This window comes from Mytilus edulis, chromosome 13, assembly GCF_963676685.1.
Source record: "Mytilus edulis chromosome 13, xbMytEdul2.2, whole genome shotgun sequence".
Lineage (NCBI taxonomy): Eukaryota > Metazoa > Mollusca > Bivalvia > Mytilida > Mytilidae > Mytilus > Mytilus edulis.
Window position 1 is genome coordinate 55,802,763 of NC_092356.1, and position 17,446 is coordinate 55,820,208.

Genomic DNA, 17,446 nt, shown 5'->3' on the forward strand with positions numbered 1-17,446 from the left:
ATCAAAATCAATTGGCCCTACCAAGATTTGTAAAGTTGTCAATGGTGAATTTAGATAAATTCGAAAGGAATTGGCTCTTTCTAAATAGGTAAAGTATGCATGCAATGGTGTATTTGAATAAATTTAAAATCCCCTCCTAAACTGGTAAAGTTTTAAATGGTGAATTAAATGAATTCAAAAGGGAATTGGCCCTACCTAAATTGGTAATGTTGGCAATAATTTCAAAAACCCTAGTGTCTAAATAGGTAAAGTTTGCGATGGTGAATTACATGGCCCTACCTAAACTGCTTAGATTTGCCATGGTGTACATGTGTTTAAATGAATTCAAAAGGATTATTAATAGGCTATTTGCCAATTCCCATTATTGACCCTGTAATTAGAGATCCTTTCTTTTAGTTGTCTCCCTTATGAGGGACATACATTTTTATTTACAATGGAAAGCTAGCAGAAAGAGCAACTTCACCTGTGCGTAATGTGAGTAATCTTTAAGGTTTTCAAAAGTTTTAATAACATTAATTTGTTGTTCAGCTAATTACTTTTGACATCAGAAATTATTTTTTATGAAAAAATTAGTTAAACAGCCGATACATCACTTTCAATTCATCATGTTTTGCATTTGCAAAAGCCATTTTTGTCTGGTACGGTATGATTGACAAAGGGAATTAATTTGTTTAAAAAGTGTGTAATAACTGAATCAAATCGGTAATTGTTTTAAGGTGTCAGACCACCAATTAAAAATCCCTATCTGTTCAACCAAATTTTGCAATTTTCACAGCTTTCTAAATATTTTACCTTAAGTTTAACTTCAAGGAAACCAGGTATATCCTGAATTGTACATGTATCACCTTCCTACATGCCAATTTTCAACCAATGTTTAAAGTCTTGTAACAAATTTCTGATTTTGAAAAGACAGGTACTACCAAAATAACTCCCGGTTTTCTGGAAATCTTAAATTAGTGTACTATGTAGCGCATTAATCCTGAATTTTTAATGCAAACTCATAGACAAGTGAATTTTGGCTCAAAATGGTCTAAATATATTTCCCTTTCACCAAAAGTTTCATTTCTGCAAATTTGTTGGTTAGCATGGTTAGTTTAAGTAAACAATGACATCAAAAGCACTATTTTGTGTCAAAGTAGGACTACTTTTACATATGTTCTAAATTGGAGGGAGTAATTGGTGGTCGGACACCTAAAGAGCCAAAAAAGTTGCTCAGAAATCTTTGCTTTGCTTTATTCTTAATCCTTAGTCAATTTGAAGTCAGAAACATCCTATCTGAGCATAATGTGACTTATATTACAAATTTCACAGCTCAATTTAAACTGACTGTAATGTATGACTTTGATAGAAAATACTTGAAAATTTCATTTTGGACTACAGGAACATAAACTTTCAATATCAAGATCAGTTTTGTTGATTTTTTTCTTGTTTGTTCTACTTCTTAAGACTTTCCACAATTTTTACAATGGGTTAAGTAAAAAATTCAAGGTATTGAAGAGTCAAGGAATATTGACCCCCCTTTTTTACACCTGGTGTAAGTAATGGGACTATTAAATGATCAAAAGTGCAGTCATGGTCATTTAACTGTTTTTATTTTCTATCAGTTGATACAACTTAAGGCATAAAACTTTCATTTGAGATAATAAATGGGATTTTTGTGAGTTTTTGCAATGTTTACATCAGGCTATGTTATCTGCCAAATACATGCTATGACGCAATGATATAAGGGATAAAAATCAAATAATTTCATTAAATCTTGATGACAAGAACTTTTTTTGGTGGTAAAATAACCATGTTTTAATGTTAATACCACAGAAACATCTTGCTGTGCATTTATAACAATTTGGGACATTTTTTTTATGTGAAAGCATATTGTCAGGGTGGGAAAAGCTAAAAATAGCACAAATTCAGGTTTTAAAGGCTCTAAATTTGCAATATGTGACTTTTTGCCCCCAAAAAGATTGAAATGTGACTACTATCACTTCATATGAACAGTTAAGTAAAAAAATCAATTGTTTTCTGAATTTGGGGTTTCACCGCATTTCCCTTAAAGGTGTCAGACCACCAATTAAAAATCCCTATCTGTTCAACCAAATTTTGCAATTTTCACAGCTTTCTAAATATTTTACCTTAAGTTTAACTTCAAGGAAACCAGGTATATCCTCAGAATTGCACATGTATCACCTTCCTACATGCCAATTTTCAACCTATGTTTAAAGTCTTGTAACAAATTTCTGATTTTGAAAAGACAGGTACTACCAAAATAACTCCCGGTTTTCTGGAAATCTTAAATTAATGTACTATGTAGCGCATTAATCCTGAATTTTTAATGCAAACTCATAGACAAGTGAATTTTGGCTCAAAATGGTCTAAATATATTTCCCTTTCACCAAAAGTTTCATTTCTTCAAATTTGTTGGTTAGTTTAAGTAAACAATGACATCAAAAGCACTATTTTGTGTCAAAGTAGGACTAAATTGGAGGGAGTAATTGGTGGTCTGACACCTTTAACCGTAGAACAACTGGTAAAATAGAAATATACTGATAAAAATTCAGCATGATCTGTACAGTAACATAACAGTTGATTTTAATTTTAGTGGTGTACATAGTAATGATAAATCCCAGACCATTAAATAACAATCTATATTTTTATTAATCCTTTTATTTTTTTCTGTCAAGAAATAAATGAATAAATAAACTATGCCCTTTTACCTTTTAACAGTAAATCTATTTTACTCCTTTTTAATCTGTGCGTTTTAAGATATTTTGACTAACATTATTATATGCTTAATGTACATAAAATAGTAGGTGTAAATATTTTTATTTTAGTGTTTTTTTTACATTAATAAACGGTTTTAGGACAACAATAATCTTTTAAGGATTGTATATATTCTAATCTAGTCTGCTCCATGTTTTTAAACAGCAATAAATAAAAATAAGGGATTTTTTTATACTGTGTGACACGGGTGCTCCGTTGCGGAGGAATTTACTTAGAGAAGAAGAAATTGGCAAATGGACTATTGGCACTACCTCTTTCTCATGGCCTTTTTTTTGTCTACATCCTTAATATGTATGAAATGCTTGCCACTGAACATTTATCAAACAACAACCTATCAATCTCCGAGTACATGGTGTATAATGTGGTAACTTGCAATTTTTTATATTTTAATTTTTGTATTAGATTTTGATATAATTTATTATTTAGGTGTAATACCACCAAATCATGGTACGTCACATCCAGTTGTATACGAAAATAGGTTGAAAAAATATATTTCCTTGAATTTGATAGTTGCAGGTAATTAATCCTATACATTTTATTGCAGTTAAACATGTCTGTGTCATTAACATGTGTCTTGGGTATTTCAAAGCACCATTATATTTTTATTTGGGGTTTCTGTAGAATGTTTTGTAAACTTGAGGTTACATGGCAGAGGCGGATTTAGAGGGGGGCTGGGGCCCCCCTTTTTTGGGAAAAATTTGTTTGATTATATAGGGAATCACAGAAGCATGACTAGAGCGGGCCCCCTCATGAAAATTTTTGGATCCGCCATTCCATGGTTACTTAATCTTGTACACAGGTTAAATAAGTGGAGAACTTTGATTGGTTATCTTCCAGTGATGGTTATTAATATTTTCTTGTATGCAATGAAATGTTATGTGATTTTTTTTCTATAGTTCTGGACAGGATAAAACCTTACTCATGCCAAGTATTTCTTTATTTGAAACAAAGATAAATTCTGCACATTTTTTTGAAAGTGCAAAATTAACAAAGACTATATAATAGGGGAACATCAATGGTGGTATTACACCTGTATACCTGAGGAGTTTGATATATTTAATTCTAATTATTTATTGAGTAGTTTCTAGTCATGCATCAGTGGTTATATTTATTGTAAGACTTCATCATGGCTCAATGAGTTTTTATTATACTCTCTAGGTTTTACTAGTTTGTGTTATGAAAACTCTGTTCTGTATAATAATTGGTTAATTATATATAATAAGTCATATGTCTATTTTGGAGGGAAATTCTATTGTTTGGTTAGAATAGGATTTACTTTGAACTGAAAAGTGTTATGCTGTCCTCTGATATAATTTGTATTCATATTTGGTGGACAGATTAATTTAATTTTAACAAAACATAAGGTCAGTTTTCTTAACTTATTGATAGGGATCTCTAGAAACTTGCAAATTTTTTATGTAGAAGAGTTGTATATATAGCAAAAACATACAGCAGCCATATTTGAACTATTTCTAATTCTGTTAAGCTTGATTAAAAATAGTTCAGTGACTTATTTTAATCGAAGTCTTAAATATTTGCACAGTTTCGCTATAGTACTGTCATGACTGTGTTATAGAAGCTTTAAGTCTTATATATGTTTGAAATGGGAGAAAATGTATTTTGTTGAAGTCAGAATGATTGTGCATGAATGATAGACATATTATTTTAAAGAATTATGTCCATGAACTCAGAGAAATGATATATATATTAAACGATACAATATTTTCTCTGACTTTTCCCATATCAATTTCGAGTTTCTCAGACTTTTTAGCTCACCTGGCCCGAAGGGCCAAGTGAGCTTTTCTCATCACTTGGCGTCCGGCGTCCGTCGTCGTCGTCGTCCGTCGTCGTCCGTCGTCGTCCGTCGTCGTTAACTTTTACAAAAATCTTCTCCTCTGAAACTACTGGGCCAAATCAAACCAAACTTGGCCACAATCATCATTGGGGTATCTAGTTTAAAAAATGTGTGGCGTGACCCGGTCAACCAACCAAGATGGCCGCCACGGCTAAAAATAGAACATAGGGGTAAAATGCAGTTTTTGGCTTATAACTCAAAAACCAAAGCATTTAGAGCAAATCTGACATGGGGTAAAAATGTTTATCAGGTCAAGATCTATCTGCCCTGAAATTTTCAGATGAATCGGTCAATCGGTTGTTGGGTTGCTGCCCCTGAATTGGTAATTTTGAGGAAATTTTGCTGTTTTTGGTTATTATCTTGAATATTATTATAGATAGAGATAAATTGTAAACAGCAATAATGTTCAGCAAAGTAAGATCTACAAATAAGTCAACATGACCAAAATGGTCAGTTGACCCGTTTAGGAGTTATTGCCCTTTATAGTCAATTTTTAACCATTTTTCGTTAATTAAAGTAATCTTTTACAAAAATCTTCTCCTCTGAAACTACTGGGCCAAATTAATCCAAACTTGGCCACAATCATCTTTGGGGTATCTAGTTTAAAAAATGTGTGGCGTGACCTGGTCAACCAACCAAGATGGCCGCCACGGCTAAAAATAGAACAAAGGGGTAAAATGCAGTTTTTGGCTTATAACTCAAACACCAAAGCATTTTGAGGAAATCTGACATGGGATAAAAATGTTTATCAGGTCAAGATCTATCTGCCCTGTAATTTTCAGATGAATCGGTCAATCGGTTGTTGGGTTGCTGCCCCTGAATTGGTAATTTTGAGGAAATTTTGCTGTTTTTGGTTATTATCTTGAATATTATTATAGATAGAGATAAACTGTAAACAGCAATAATGTTCAACAAAGTAAGATCTACAAATAGGTCAACATGACCAAAATGGTCAGTTGACCCGTTTAGGAGTTATTGCCCTTTATAGTCAATTTTTAACCATTTTTCGTAAATTAAAGTAATCTTTTACAAAAATCTTCTCCTCTGAAACTACTGGGCCAAATTAATCCAAACTTGGCCACAATCATCTTTGGGGTATCTAGTTTAAAAAATGTGTGGCGTGACCTGGTCAACCAACCAAGATGGCCGCCACCGCTAAAAATAGAACATAGGGGTAAAATGCAGTTTTTGGCTTATAACTCAAAAACCAAAGCATTTTGAGGAAATCTGACATGGGATAAAAATGTTTATCAGGTCAAGATCTATCTGCCCTGAAATTTTCAGATGAATCGGTCAATCGGTTGTTGGGTTGCTGCCCCTGAATTGGTAATTTTGAGGAAATTTTGCTGTTTTTGGTTATTATCTTGAATATTATTATAGATGGAGATAAACTGTAAACAGCAATAATGTTCAGCAAAGTAAGATCTACAAATAAGTCAACATGACCAAAATGGTCAGTTGACCCCTTTAGGAGTTATTGCCCTTTATAGTCAATCTTTAACCATTTTTCATAAATCTAAGTAATCTTTTACAAAATCTCCACTGAAACTACTAGGCCACAATCATCTTTGGGGTATCTAGTTTGAAAAATGTGTCCGATGACCTGGCCATTCAACCAAGATGGCCACCACGGCTAAAAATAGAATATAGGGGTAAAATGCAGTTTTTGGCTTATAACTATGAAACCAAAGCATCTAGAGCAAATCTGACAAGAAGTTAAATTGTTAATCAAGTCAATATCTATCTGCCCTGAATTTTTCAGATGAATTGGACAACTGGTTGTTGGGTTGCTGCCCTCCAATTGGTAATTTTTAAAGAAATTTTGCCGTTTTTGGTTATCTTGAATACTATTATAGATAGCGATAAACTGTAAACAGCAATAATGTTCAGCAAAGTAAGATCTACAAATAAGTCAACATGACCTAAATGGTCAATTGACCCCTTAAGGAGTTATTGCCCTTTATAGTCAATTTTTAACAATTTTCATTAATTTGGTAAATTTATGTAAATTTTTACCAAATATAGTTCTCTGTTACTAATGGGCAAAGTTCATTATAGATATAATTGTAAGAAGCAAAATCCGTTCAGTAAAGTAAGAACTTCAAACACATCACCATCACCAAAATACAATTTTGTCATGAATCCATTTGTGTCCTTTGTTTAATATGCACATAGACCAAGGTGAGCGACACAGGCTCTTTAGAGCCTCTAGATTTTTGTTATTGTCGAGTTGATTTATTATATTGAGGACTGAAATTGATTTGTATTAGATGCTGGTTAAAAAAGTGGAAGAAACAGGATGTCACCGTTGATATGGTTACTGTTCATATTACTATATCTTTGATTGCTATTATATTCTTCTATGCAATTTTTATGCCTCACCTACGATATGAGAGGGGCATTATTTTTTCTGGTCTGTGCGTCCGTCTGTTTGTCCATACGTGCGTCATTACGTTCGTCTGTGCATCCTTCCGTGCGTCCATCTGTCCTGCTTCAGGTTTAAGTTTTTGGTCAATGAAGTTTTTGATGAAGCTGAAGTCCAATCAATTTGAAACTTAGTACACTAGTTGCTTATGATATGATCTTTCTTATTTTAAAGCTCAATAGGACTTTTGACACCAATTTCATGGTCCACTGAACATATAAAATGAAAGTGGGAGTTTCAGGTTAAAGTTTTTGGTCAAGGTAGTTTTTGATGAAGTAGAAGTCCAATCAACTTGAAACTTAGTACACATGTTCCCTATGATATGATCTTTCTAATTTTAATGCCAAATTAATTTTTTACCCAATTTCATGGTACATTGAACATGAAAATGATAGTAGAGTGGGGCATCCATGTACTTTGTCTTGTTATGAATACTTCAGTAGAACATAATTGTTTGATTTCTGAAACAGAAGACCTAATTATGTTTATTCTTCCTTGAAATTTTAAATGAATACTTAAGGGGAACAGATTTTTTTTATTTTTTTTAAAATTTACAATATGTGAATATGGGAACAGTAGAACTTTTTTAATGATTTCAGGATCCAAGGATAGTTCACAGGATGACCATTTTGACATGGAAAGAAGATTCAGTGACCAGTCCAGTGATACTGCTAATACTTCTGACTCCAGACGGTCAAGTGACACCACTCCACGTAATCAAGATATTGAAGTTCCACAACATTCCTACTCTTGGCCATTGGTCCAAAATAAAATGCCACAGCTTCTGAAAACCTGGTCGCCATCATCAACAGATTCTGATATTCCTTTGAATCGTCAGAGCTTGTCGGAAAAGTCTGCACCTATGTTGAGAAAGTTTATTCGTCAAATGAAAAATCAGTTTGACAAAGCTGGGAAAGAAAATGATGAATTACGCTGTAAAGTAGATGGTTTGGATAGTCGAGAGATTCCAGGTAGAAATGATAGTGATGTAAGTAGTTTACCCATAATGCATTTGGAAATAGAAAGACTGACACAGGAATTAAGTGTGAAAAATGAAGAAATCAGGAAACTCAAATCGAGCATAGGCTTTGCTGTTGATAGTATGGACTTGAATGATGTACCAAATTTAACAGACTTGCAAAATGAAAACTTGAAATTGAAAGTACAACTTGGTAATCTTGAAGAATTGAATATGCTTCTTAAAAAGCAGATTGCTTTAAATTCACAAAGTGCTATCACTGAAGGTTTTAATCCTGAGCTTATAGTGCAAATGGCAAATGAGATTAGAAATCTTAAGACCCAGTTGGACAATGTAGGTGCAAGACATGAAAAATCCAATGTTTCGTGCCAAACTGCACCCTGGAGTGATGCAATTATAACAAATGGTCAGATTGAAAACAAAAGTCAGAAGAGGAATTCTAAAATTCCGCAAATACAAAAGCCTGCACCAATGAATACTAACTCTTCTGATAGAGATAGTCCAGATATTCTCAAAAGTCTTTTGATGGAAGCTAGAGGCAGATTGCAAGCCCTAGAGGGCAAACTAGAAGCTACTGAGGGCACTGTTAGACTAGCTAGAGGCAGATCGCAAGCCCTAAAGGGCACACTAGAAGCTACTGAGGGCACTGTTAGACTTCAGACCAAAAAGATGAAATATTATCGTAACTTATTAGAAGAAAATGGACTAGTATTTAAGAGTCCTCTAGGAAGTCGCTCAAACAGTGAATCAAACATTGTCATGGCTCTTGGAGGTAGAAACTTGTGTAAGAATAACCGGACTCTTTCTTACGATAACATTCCTGAATTACTGGTGGACTCACAGACAGAATCTTCAGAGTCTGATTTCTCAGAAAAATACAAAAGTTACGGAAATACAAATAATGTTTCTGAGTTGAAGGACCAGGTCAGACAATTGAAGATAGCCATGGATAAATATAAAGCTGTAATAAAATAAAATATGTCACAGGTACAACTATTTATTAAGTCATTGTATTTTTAAAAAAAAAGGATATGTCAATGGCACTGTGCCAAGGTTTTTTCAATTTCTAGTTGTATATGTTTAAAAGATTTAGGTTTCTAGAAGAAAAAAAATTGATTCAGATAAAAATTTAAAAGAGTAATATGCCTTGAACAGGGTTACTTTTTTATTTAGGTTTTGGTAAAAATGGCTTCATAAATACTTTAGAATCTTACATAAATTGTAAAGAAAACAGGATTCTGAAGACACTTTTGAGTGGTTGCGAGACAAAGTGGTAAACGGTTAAAACAGCAATGTCAAGATATTTGTAGCTGTAAATTTTCAACATTGTTTTTAGTATCTTAATTATCATTGTGCATAATTACCTGTTTGCTTGCAAGAGGAACAAAAATGTTTTGATTATATTTTCAGTCTTAATACTTTTAAAGTATGAGAATGATGCATTGAATTAAATTAAATATTCAAACTAAAAGACATTGTTAATAAAAGGTCTTCACCAACAATTATCCGATTTGATGTCGGGTATACTAATATAGTCCAGTCAATCTAGCACAAATTTGACCCTAACCTGAAAGTAATTGCAACAGAAGATTTTTAAGTTTTAATCTTAAGCATTATACCCCAAATATACACTGAAAAAAGTCCCATAAAACTTACTTGAGGAAGACTGAAAAAATCACCATTTAACATTTTTGTTGAGATTTGCATTGAAAAGGGATATAATTCTTGCAAAAAGACAGAAATATCAATAAAAATTTATACAAAATTATAACTTTACCGCTTCTATTCATCAGAATGTATTGATTCTTGATTTTGTAGCGCTCTTTAGAGTATAACAAACAATTCTAAAGGTGTTTTCATATATTTTATCAAGCTATAATCTTGATTTCGTAATTCATTAGTTGACCATTTATTGAATTTTTTTAGTTTATGTGGTTAACAAAATGTGGCTCAGGCATATAAAACTTTTGGTGATAAATGATGTTTCATGCTTAAGAATAACATTTCAGCAAGGGTTGGGTCACCGTGACCTAAATTTCATGATACAGTGTCTTGGTTAAGTTGTGTATAGGACAATATTTTCATATAGTCAGGAATATTTATAAATGACATTTCAAAATGCCATTCCACTGAAACCAAAAAAAAGTATTCAGTAACAAATTAGTCATTGTGACCTATATCAGGGATCTCCATGACCTGTTTAACGATGGCACCCCGCCATCGTTCAAATGTCTTCCGCCATGGTCAAATGACTTGCTCCATCGTTCAATTGTCTTCCACCATCGTTCGAAACTGTGGTCGTTTTTATAGCCTGACGCCATTTTTGTAGCAATTTTAATCAAATGCATGTAATTGCATAACCCTCAGGCTTTTTTTTATAGTATAATCCAATACAGTTCTCACGCCTGGGGGATATCCAGATTAAAATCGCTAATCATTTGTACCTGAGCTTGTACAGGTAGATCAACAAACCAGAAAGGAGAATATTATCTGAAGATAGACGATTCATTTGTCGAATTATTTAACTAAGTTTCTGCAAATGCTTATGATAATTTAGATTAAATAAATAAATTAATAATCCAGTTACAAATTTTAACAAGTCGAACACGTGCTTTTGTTTTGACTTACGCAATCAGCATCCCCCTTTTTAAGAATTACAAAATAAAACGTAAAACAGTAATTATTATTTCATTTCAAATAACTCGAGTACTGCTGTATTGTAACGATAATATAGAATTACTTTAAAAGTTAAAAATTATAAACTTTTAATATTTCCTGTAAAGAAATATCGTATCGTAATTCCGAATTCATTTCGTAGTTTACAATGAAAATGATACATCCGCATTTCCGGTTTCTATTCAGACTCGAAAGATGCATGTTGCATAGCATCGATTTGCTAAATAAAGTCATTAAAAACCTTTTCATTTGACAACGTTTGTTAAAAAATACAAATCTTTTTTTTAACCCGTACGACTCGTTTTGTCGTTGCTGCAAATCAACCATACTGGTAATGGTTTCATGACTTCTGAATTTGACAGTGTCCGTGAAAAATAAGCTCCACATGCTATATGTCACATTTGACTGAACTTTATTTCAGTATCAATTGTGGTACATAAATGACACTTTTCTGATGCAATTTATTTTCAACAATTTCAACAAAAATTTGAAATTGTATGACAAGCTCCAAAATTAATCAATTTAAGCTTCCATTAAGTAATGATGAAATGCAATATCTTGACAATTTATATTCTTTTATTTGATAAATACTCTTATTTTAGCCTTATTTTTGACAGATGAAGAGCTTAAACACCCTTGTTATATAGACATGTTAAAATAGTTCTTGTTTCACTCTGAATAAAAGTGTTCAGTTTGGGCGGTATTTTGTTATTTTCTGAGTAAAAAATAACATAATTTATTTTATTTGCAGGACTTTTTTTTAATTTAATTCTCAATATCAGTCATGTTATCAGTTGTTTTATTGATATGATGAATGAAATTCTCAATATTATTAGCTCACCTGGCCCGACGGGCCAAGTGAGCTTTTCTCATCACTTGGCGTCCGTCGTCCGTCGTCGTCCGTCGTCGTCGTCGTCCGTCGTCGTTAACTTTTACAAAAATCTTCTCCTCTGAAACTACTGGGCCAAATCAAACCAAACTTGGCCACAATCATCATTGGGGTATCTAGTTTAAAAAATGTGTGGCTTGACCCGGTCAACCAACCAAGATGGCCGCCACGGCTAAAAATAGAACATAGGGGTAAAATGCAGTTTTTGGCTTATAACTCAAAAACCAAAGCATTTAGAGCAAATCTGACAGGGTAAAAATGTTTATCAGGTCAAGATCTATCTGCCCTGAAATTTTCAGATGAATCGGTCAATCGGTTGTTGGGTTGCTGCCCCTGAATTGGTAATTTTGAAGAAATTTTGCTGTTTTTGGTTATTATCTTGAATATTATTATAGTTAGAGATAAACTGTAAACAGCAATAATGTTCAGCAAAGTAAGATCTACAAATAAGTCAACATGACCAAAATGGTCAGTTGACCCGTTTAGGAGTTATTGCCCTTTATAGTCAATTTTTAACCATTTTTCGTTTATTAAAGTAATCTTTTACAAAAATCTTCTCCTCTGAAACTACTTGGCCAAATTAATCCAAACTTGGCCACAATCATCTTTGGGGTATCTAGTTTAAAAAATGTGTGGCGTGACATGGTCAACCAACCAAGATGGCCGCCACGGCTAAAAATAGAACAAAGGGGTAAAATGCAGTTTTTGGCTTATAACTCAAAAACCAAAGCATTTTGAGGAAATCTGACATGGGGATAAAAATGTTTATCAGGTCAAGATCTATCTGCCCTAAAATTTTCAGATGAATCGGTCAATCGGTTGTTGGGTTGCTGCCCCTGAATTGGTAATTTTGAGGAAATTTTGCTGTTTTTAACCGGATTTTTGTGACAAAAATGTCGGTTATTGGTTTGGGGATGTACGGCGGGCGGTCGGTCGGTCGGGCGGGCGGGCGGGCGGGCGGGAATCAAATGTTGTCCGTGCATTAACTCATGAACCGTTCAACCAAAGCTTTTAAAATTTTAATATGTTGTTACTGACAACTAAATGAAGGTCAAGTTCAATAATGGCGATTTTGACTTTCACTGTTCAGGAGTTATGGTTCTTGAAAGATTGAAAAATGGAGTTTACAGTCGTGTCCGTGCATTTACGCATGAACTGTTCTACCTAAGCTTCCCAAATTTTAATATGTTGTTACTGATGACAAAATGGAGGTCAAGTTCAATAATGGCGATTTTGACTTTTACCGTTCAGGAGTTATGGTTCTTGAAAGATTGAAAAATGGAGTTTCCAGTCGTGTCCGTGCATTTATGCATGAACTGTTCTGCCTAAGCTTCCCAAATTTTAATATGTTGTTACTGATGACACAATGGAGGTCAAGTTCAATAATGACGATTTTGACTTTTACCAGTCAGGAGTTATGGTTCTTGAAAGATTGAAAAATGGTGTTTCCAGTCGTGTCCGTGCATTTTCTCATGAACCATTCAACCAAAGCTTTTGAAATTTTTATATGTTATTACTGATGGCAAATTAAAGGTCAAGTTCAATTATGACGATTTTGACTTTTACTGTTCAGGAGTTATGGTTCTTGAAAGATTGTGAAATGGCGTTTCCATTCACGTTGTTGCATTTACTCATGAACCATTCAATCTAAGCTTTTCAAATTTTAAGATGTTGATACTGATGACAAAATGGAGGTCAAATTTGATATTGCCGATTTTCACTTTCACCATTCATCAGTAATGGTTCTTGTGATATTGCCAGGACACAAATAAATATTAATAAATCCGGTTTGCTGTCGTTGTGACAGCCTCTTGTTGGTTATTATCTTGAATATTATTATAGATAGAGATAAACTGTAAACAGCAATAATGTTCAGCAAAGTAAGATCTACAAATAAGTCAACATGACCAAAATGGTCAGTTGACCCGTTTAGGAGTTATTGCCCTTTATAGTCAATTTTTAACCATTTTTCATAAATTAAAGTAATCTTATACAAAAATCTTCTCCTCTGAAACTACTTGTCCAAATTAATCCAAACTTGGCCACAATCATCTTTGGGGTATCTAGTTTAAAAAATGTGTGGCGTGACCTGGTCAACCAACCAAGATGGCCGCCACCGCTAAAAATAGAACATAGGGGTAAAATGCAGTTTTTGGCTTATAACTCAAAAACCAAAGCATTTTGAGGAAATCTGACAGGGGATAAAAATGTTTATCAGGTCAAGAACTATCTGCCCTGAAATTGTCAGATGAATCGGTCAATCGGTTGTTGGGTTGCTGCCCCTGAATTGGTAATTTTGAAGAAATTTTGCTGTTTTTGGTTATTATCTTGAATATTATTATAGTTAGAGATAAACTGTAAACAGCAATAATGTTCAGCAAAGTAAGATCTACAAATAAGTCAACATGACCTAAATGGTCAATTGACCCCTTAAGGAGTTATTGCCCTTTATAGTCAATTTTTAACAATTTTCATTAATTTGGTAAATTTATGTAAATTTTTACCAAATATAGTTCTCTGTTACTAATGGGCAAAGTTCATGATAGATATAATTGTAAGAAGCAAAATCGTTCAGTAAAGTAAGAACTTCAAACACATCACCATCACCAAAATACAATTTTGTCATGAATCCATTTGTGTCCTTTGTTTAATATGCACATAGACCAAGGTGAGCGACACAGGCTCTTTAGAGCCTCTAGTTCTCTGTACCTACCGATTTTGTAAACAAAAATATGTATTGAAAATTTTACGAGGTTGACATTTTCAAAAAGCGGAATATTTCAAATTTTAACGGGAGGGACGGAAGAGGGTCTGAAAAGCGGGAGATTTTGACTCCCGCCGGATGAATCACATGTATTACATGTATTGGTACATGCACCGCTATATTATTACATGTATAACAAAAGGTCCAAAATAAAAGTCTTTGAATTAAACTTAGTGTTTGTAAATGCTATGCAGATATAATTTAGTTCATTAGAATTATGTAGGTTATATTTATATTTTGTACAGGACCAGAATGTTGATGTATTAATGGTCTGGTGATGTCACTGCATGAATAATAGGAGATGGACCTTTGTCATGTTTGTACAATATACATGGTAAGATCAGTGTTTTCATTTATTTTAGTGTACTTCAAAGTGGTTCTATAATACATGCTGGAAAGGCATCCATTATGATTTGATGAACAAAAAACATTATAGTTCAAGGGAAAAGAATCAACAGATACATTTAAACTAACTTTTAGAATGGTTTTATATAAACTCCTATTGAGCAACACCAACAAAAATGTCCATGACAATCTCCGGCGTTGTTTAAAATTCAACTGACGTTGTAATTTTAGTTGAGCAGCCCATGTTTTATTGGAATTAGACTATTCAAAGCCAAAGAAGAACATCATATTGGAAAATATGTTTTAACAGGCTTAGTGTTTAATGTTGCTTTACAATAAATGCTTTATGTACTAAAACAATGTTGTTAGTCATTTTATTTTAATGTATATATGGTATAAAAAGGACTTCTATCAGAAGTATATTTGGTAGAATTTAATATGTTAAAAATTAAGATGTAACTGATTTATGAGGAACAACATTTTTACTGGTTTAAACAATCTTTATATAGTTTTATGAGGACAATTATAAATTAAAAAAATTAAATACATAAAAAAAACAGTACTGTAATCTAGAATTAATAGAGTTATATATATTTCTTTGTACATAATATTTGTATTGTTTTATAAAATTATTACACAATTGACCTATTTTTGACCTAACTTAAAGGTGTTATTTTTATCATACAACCATGACAACCAAGAGGAAGGACCTGGCTACATATAAATATTTCAAAAGTATTCATATTTGTTAATCCTAATTCATGTTTGTGTGCTTTTGCCTGAAATCATTAATAGTGACTGAACCAAATGACTTATTTTTAGAGTAAGATGAATAGAAACGAAACATGAAGAAATATGAATTTTGAAATTGGTATAAAGGAGAGATCATACACCATAGAAGAGACTTAGAGTGTACAGGTAGGCATCTTGATTGGTTGATTTTAATCGAATGAATTAAGGAGATGTGGTAGGATTGCCAATGAGTCAATTATCCACCATTGTCGAGATATAAGCAACTTTAGGTCATCCTACTGCTTCCAATATTAATCACAACCAATACTGTATAGTCAGCTATGCAGGCCTGGTATTGTTTGTTTTAATACAGTTCTATGACAATTAAATAATGGGCGTAAAGGGAGGTATCTACACGGAAGAATGCAAAATAAAATTGCCATTTCAGGATGAACGAACAATTAAACATTTCTGTCATGTAGATCTTTTTATCGATTTCACAAAACATTGTGAATAACAAACCTTTTTCACGACTGCATGTGAAATAAAATTAAGAAATGGCAAAAAGAGTTGTACGAAAATAACCCTTAACGATCCTCTTAAATGTTTCACACATAGTCAAGACATTAGATAAAAAAAGAATAATAGGGCTCGTTAATTTAAACTTCTTAAGTACCTTAGCTTATTTGGTAAAAACATGTTGGAGAGGTAAGTTACTATTTCTAAAAAATAGGATTGTTTACCTCTCCAATATGTTTAACAATCATATTTTTTTAGAAATAGTAACTTACCTCTCCAATATGTTTTTACCAAATAAGCTATTAGTAATGGACAAACATTTGGCTTTGCAACAAAACAAAGATTTAAAGAGTTGGTACACACACTAAACAGGAGTCTCGATGTAAAATAAAAATAAAAATAGATAGGTACTAGGTAGATGTAAACTTCAATGCAAAAAAGGACTGTAAAACATAATAATTAGTTTTTGATTACTAATGACTGTAGAAAACAGAAAAAATGTTGTATTAAAACATTTAGAGACCTTTTCAATCTTGTAATAAACAGGGAATCATACTTTAAGACAAAACTATCTGGGGGTTAAAATTTGAACAGAGGTCTGTTCAAAGCAAGGTTGAATCTAAATCATTCAACCAAGGATTAAACAAAGGTTAGATTTATCCTCAGGATGAACAGAAAATAACCTTTAGTCAAATTTTACAACAACAAAAAAACAAATAAGGGAGACAATCATGTTCATTTACCAATTTAGAATTTTTCAACTGAACTTAATTTGCATACAAATGTTTGGTTTTAGGATGATTTAACTCCAACCAGCAGCATAATTTAGGATTATAAATCTTGTTTTTACTTTACAGTATATTGAGAGAAGTTCAGGAAGAGGAATCACAGCGACAAAGTGTTCACCTTTAAATAAATGTTTTAAGTACAGCACTGAATCATGAGCTATAATTCATATTTGATTGTTATTACAAAGAGTGGATGTATCTGACTAGCATTTCAATGACATTTATCATATGAAGACTTACAAGACAAAGAATCAGATGTTACAAACAAATGTGTGTGCATTTAAAGACATGAATATCTTAATTTTACTTTCTTCTTGTGATTAGAAGAGAATTTGTTTTCGAAGCTAACTTCTGTATATGAAATGAAAAATGTTCTTAATACTTTTTATAGATACATGATTGTAACCTTTAATCTATTAAAGAAAAAAACAGAAATGTTAGAAAAAGTTGGGGTTTTTTTTCATGCCACTTATTACATAATTCTTATTATACTGATTCTTGATTGATGTGCTTGGAGACATACCACACAAATAGAACTTTGGAAAATGTATAAATGTATCCTTCCTTTATCTTTATTTCATAGATTCTATAAGATGTCATTGTATGAAACATTGTATATGTATTCATAGATTGATTTACTGGAATTAATAATAAATTATCATGGATTTCAATACAAAAAAGGTCACAATATAACAT

The 17,446-nt window shown here is 32.5% G+C and overlaps 1 protein-coding gene across 2 annotated transcripts; it reads left to right on the top strand.

Moving 5' to 3' along the window:
• The first annotated feature begins 4,023 nt into the window (after positions 1–4,023).
• LOC139502328 (uncharacterized) lies at positions 4,024–17,149 on the top strand. 2 transcript variants are annotated; one of them, XR_011658791.1, is made up of 4 exons: positions 4,024–4,142; positions 14,612–14,700; positions 15,534–15,629; positions 16,820–17,149. XR_011658791.1 is itself a non-coding variant. In XM_071291775.1 (4 exons), exon 1 carries the CDS (start codon positions 7,648–7,650, stop codon positions 9,010–9,012), a length of 1,365 nt encoding a protein of 454 aa, XP_071147876.1. In that variant the 5' UTR covers positions 4,201–7,647; the 3' UTR covers positions 9,013–9,024; positions 14,612–14,700; positions 15,534–15,629; positions 16,820–17,149. The 2 variants fall into 2 exon arrangements, 1 of the variants encoding a protein (XP_071147876.1); XM_071291775.1 differs by lacking the exon at positions 4,024–4,142 and adding an exon at positions 4,201–9,024.
• Positions 17,150–17,446: the final 297 nt, after the last annotated feature.

Excerpts from the sequence above, each read along its gene's own strand:
- LOC139502328 (XM_071291775.1), top strand. The coding sequence starts at position 7,648 with ATGATTTCAGGATCCAAGGATAGTTCACAGGATGACCATTTTGACATG.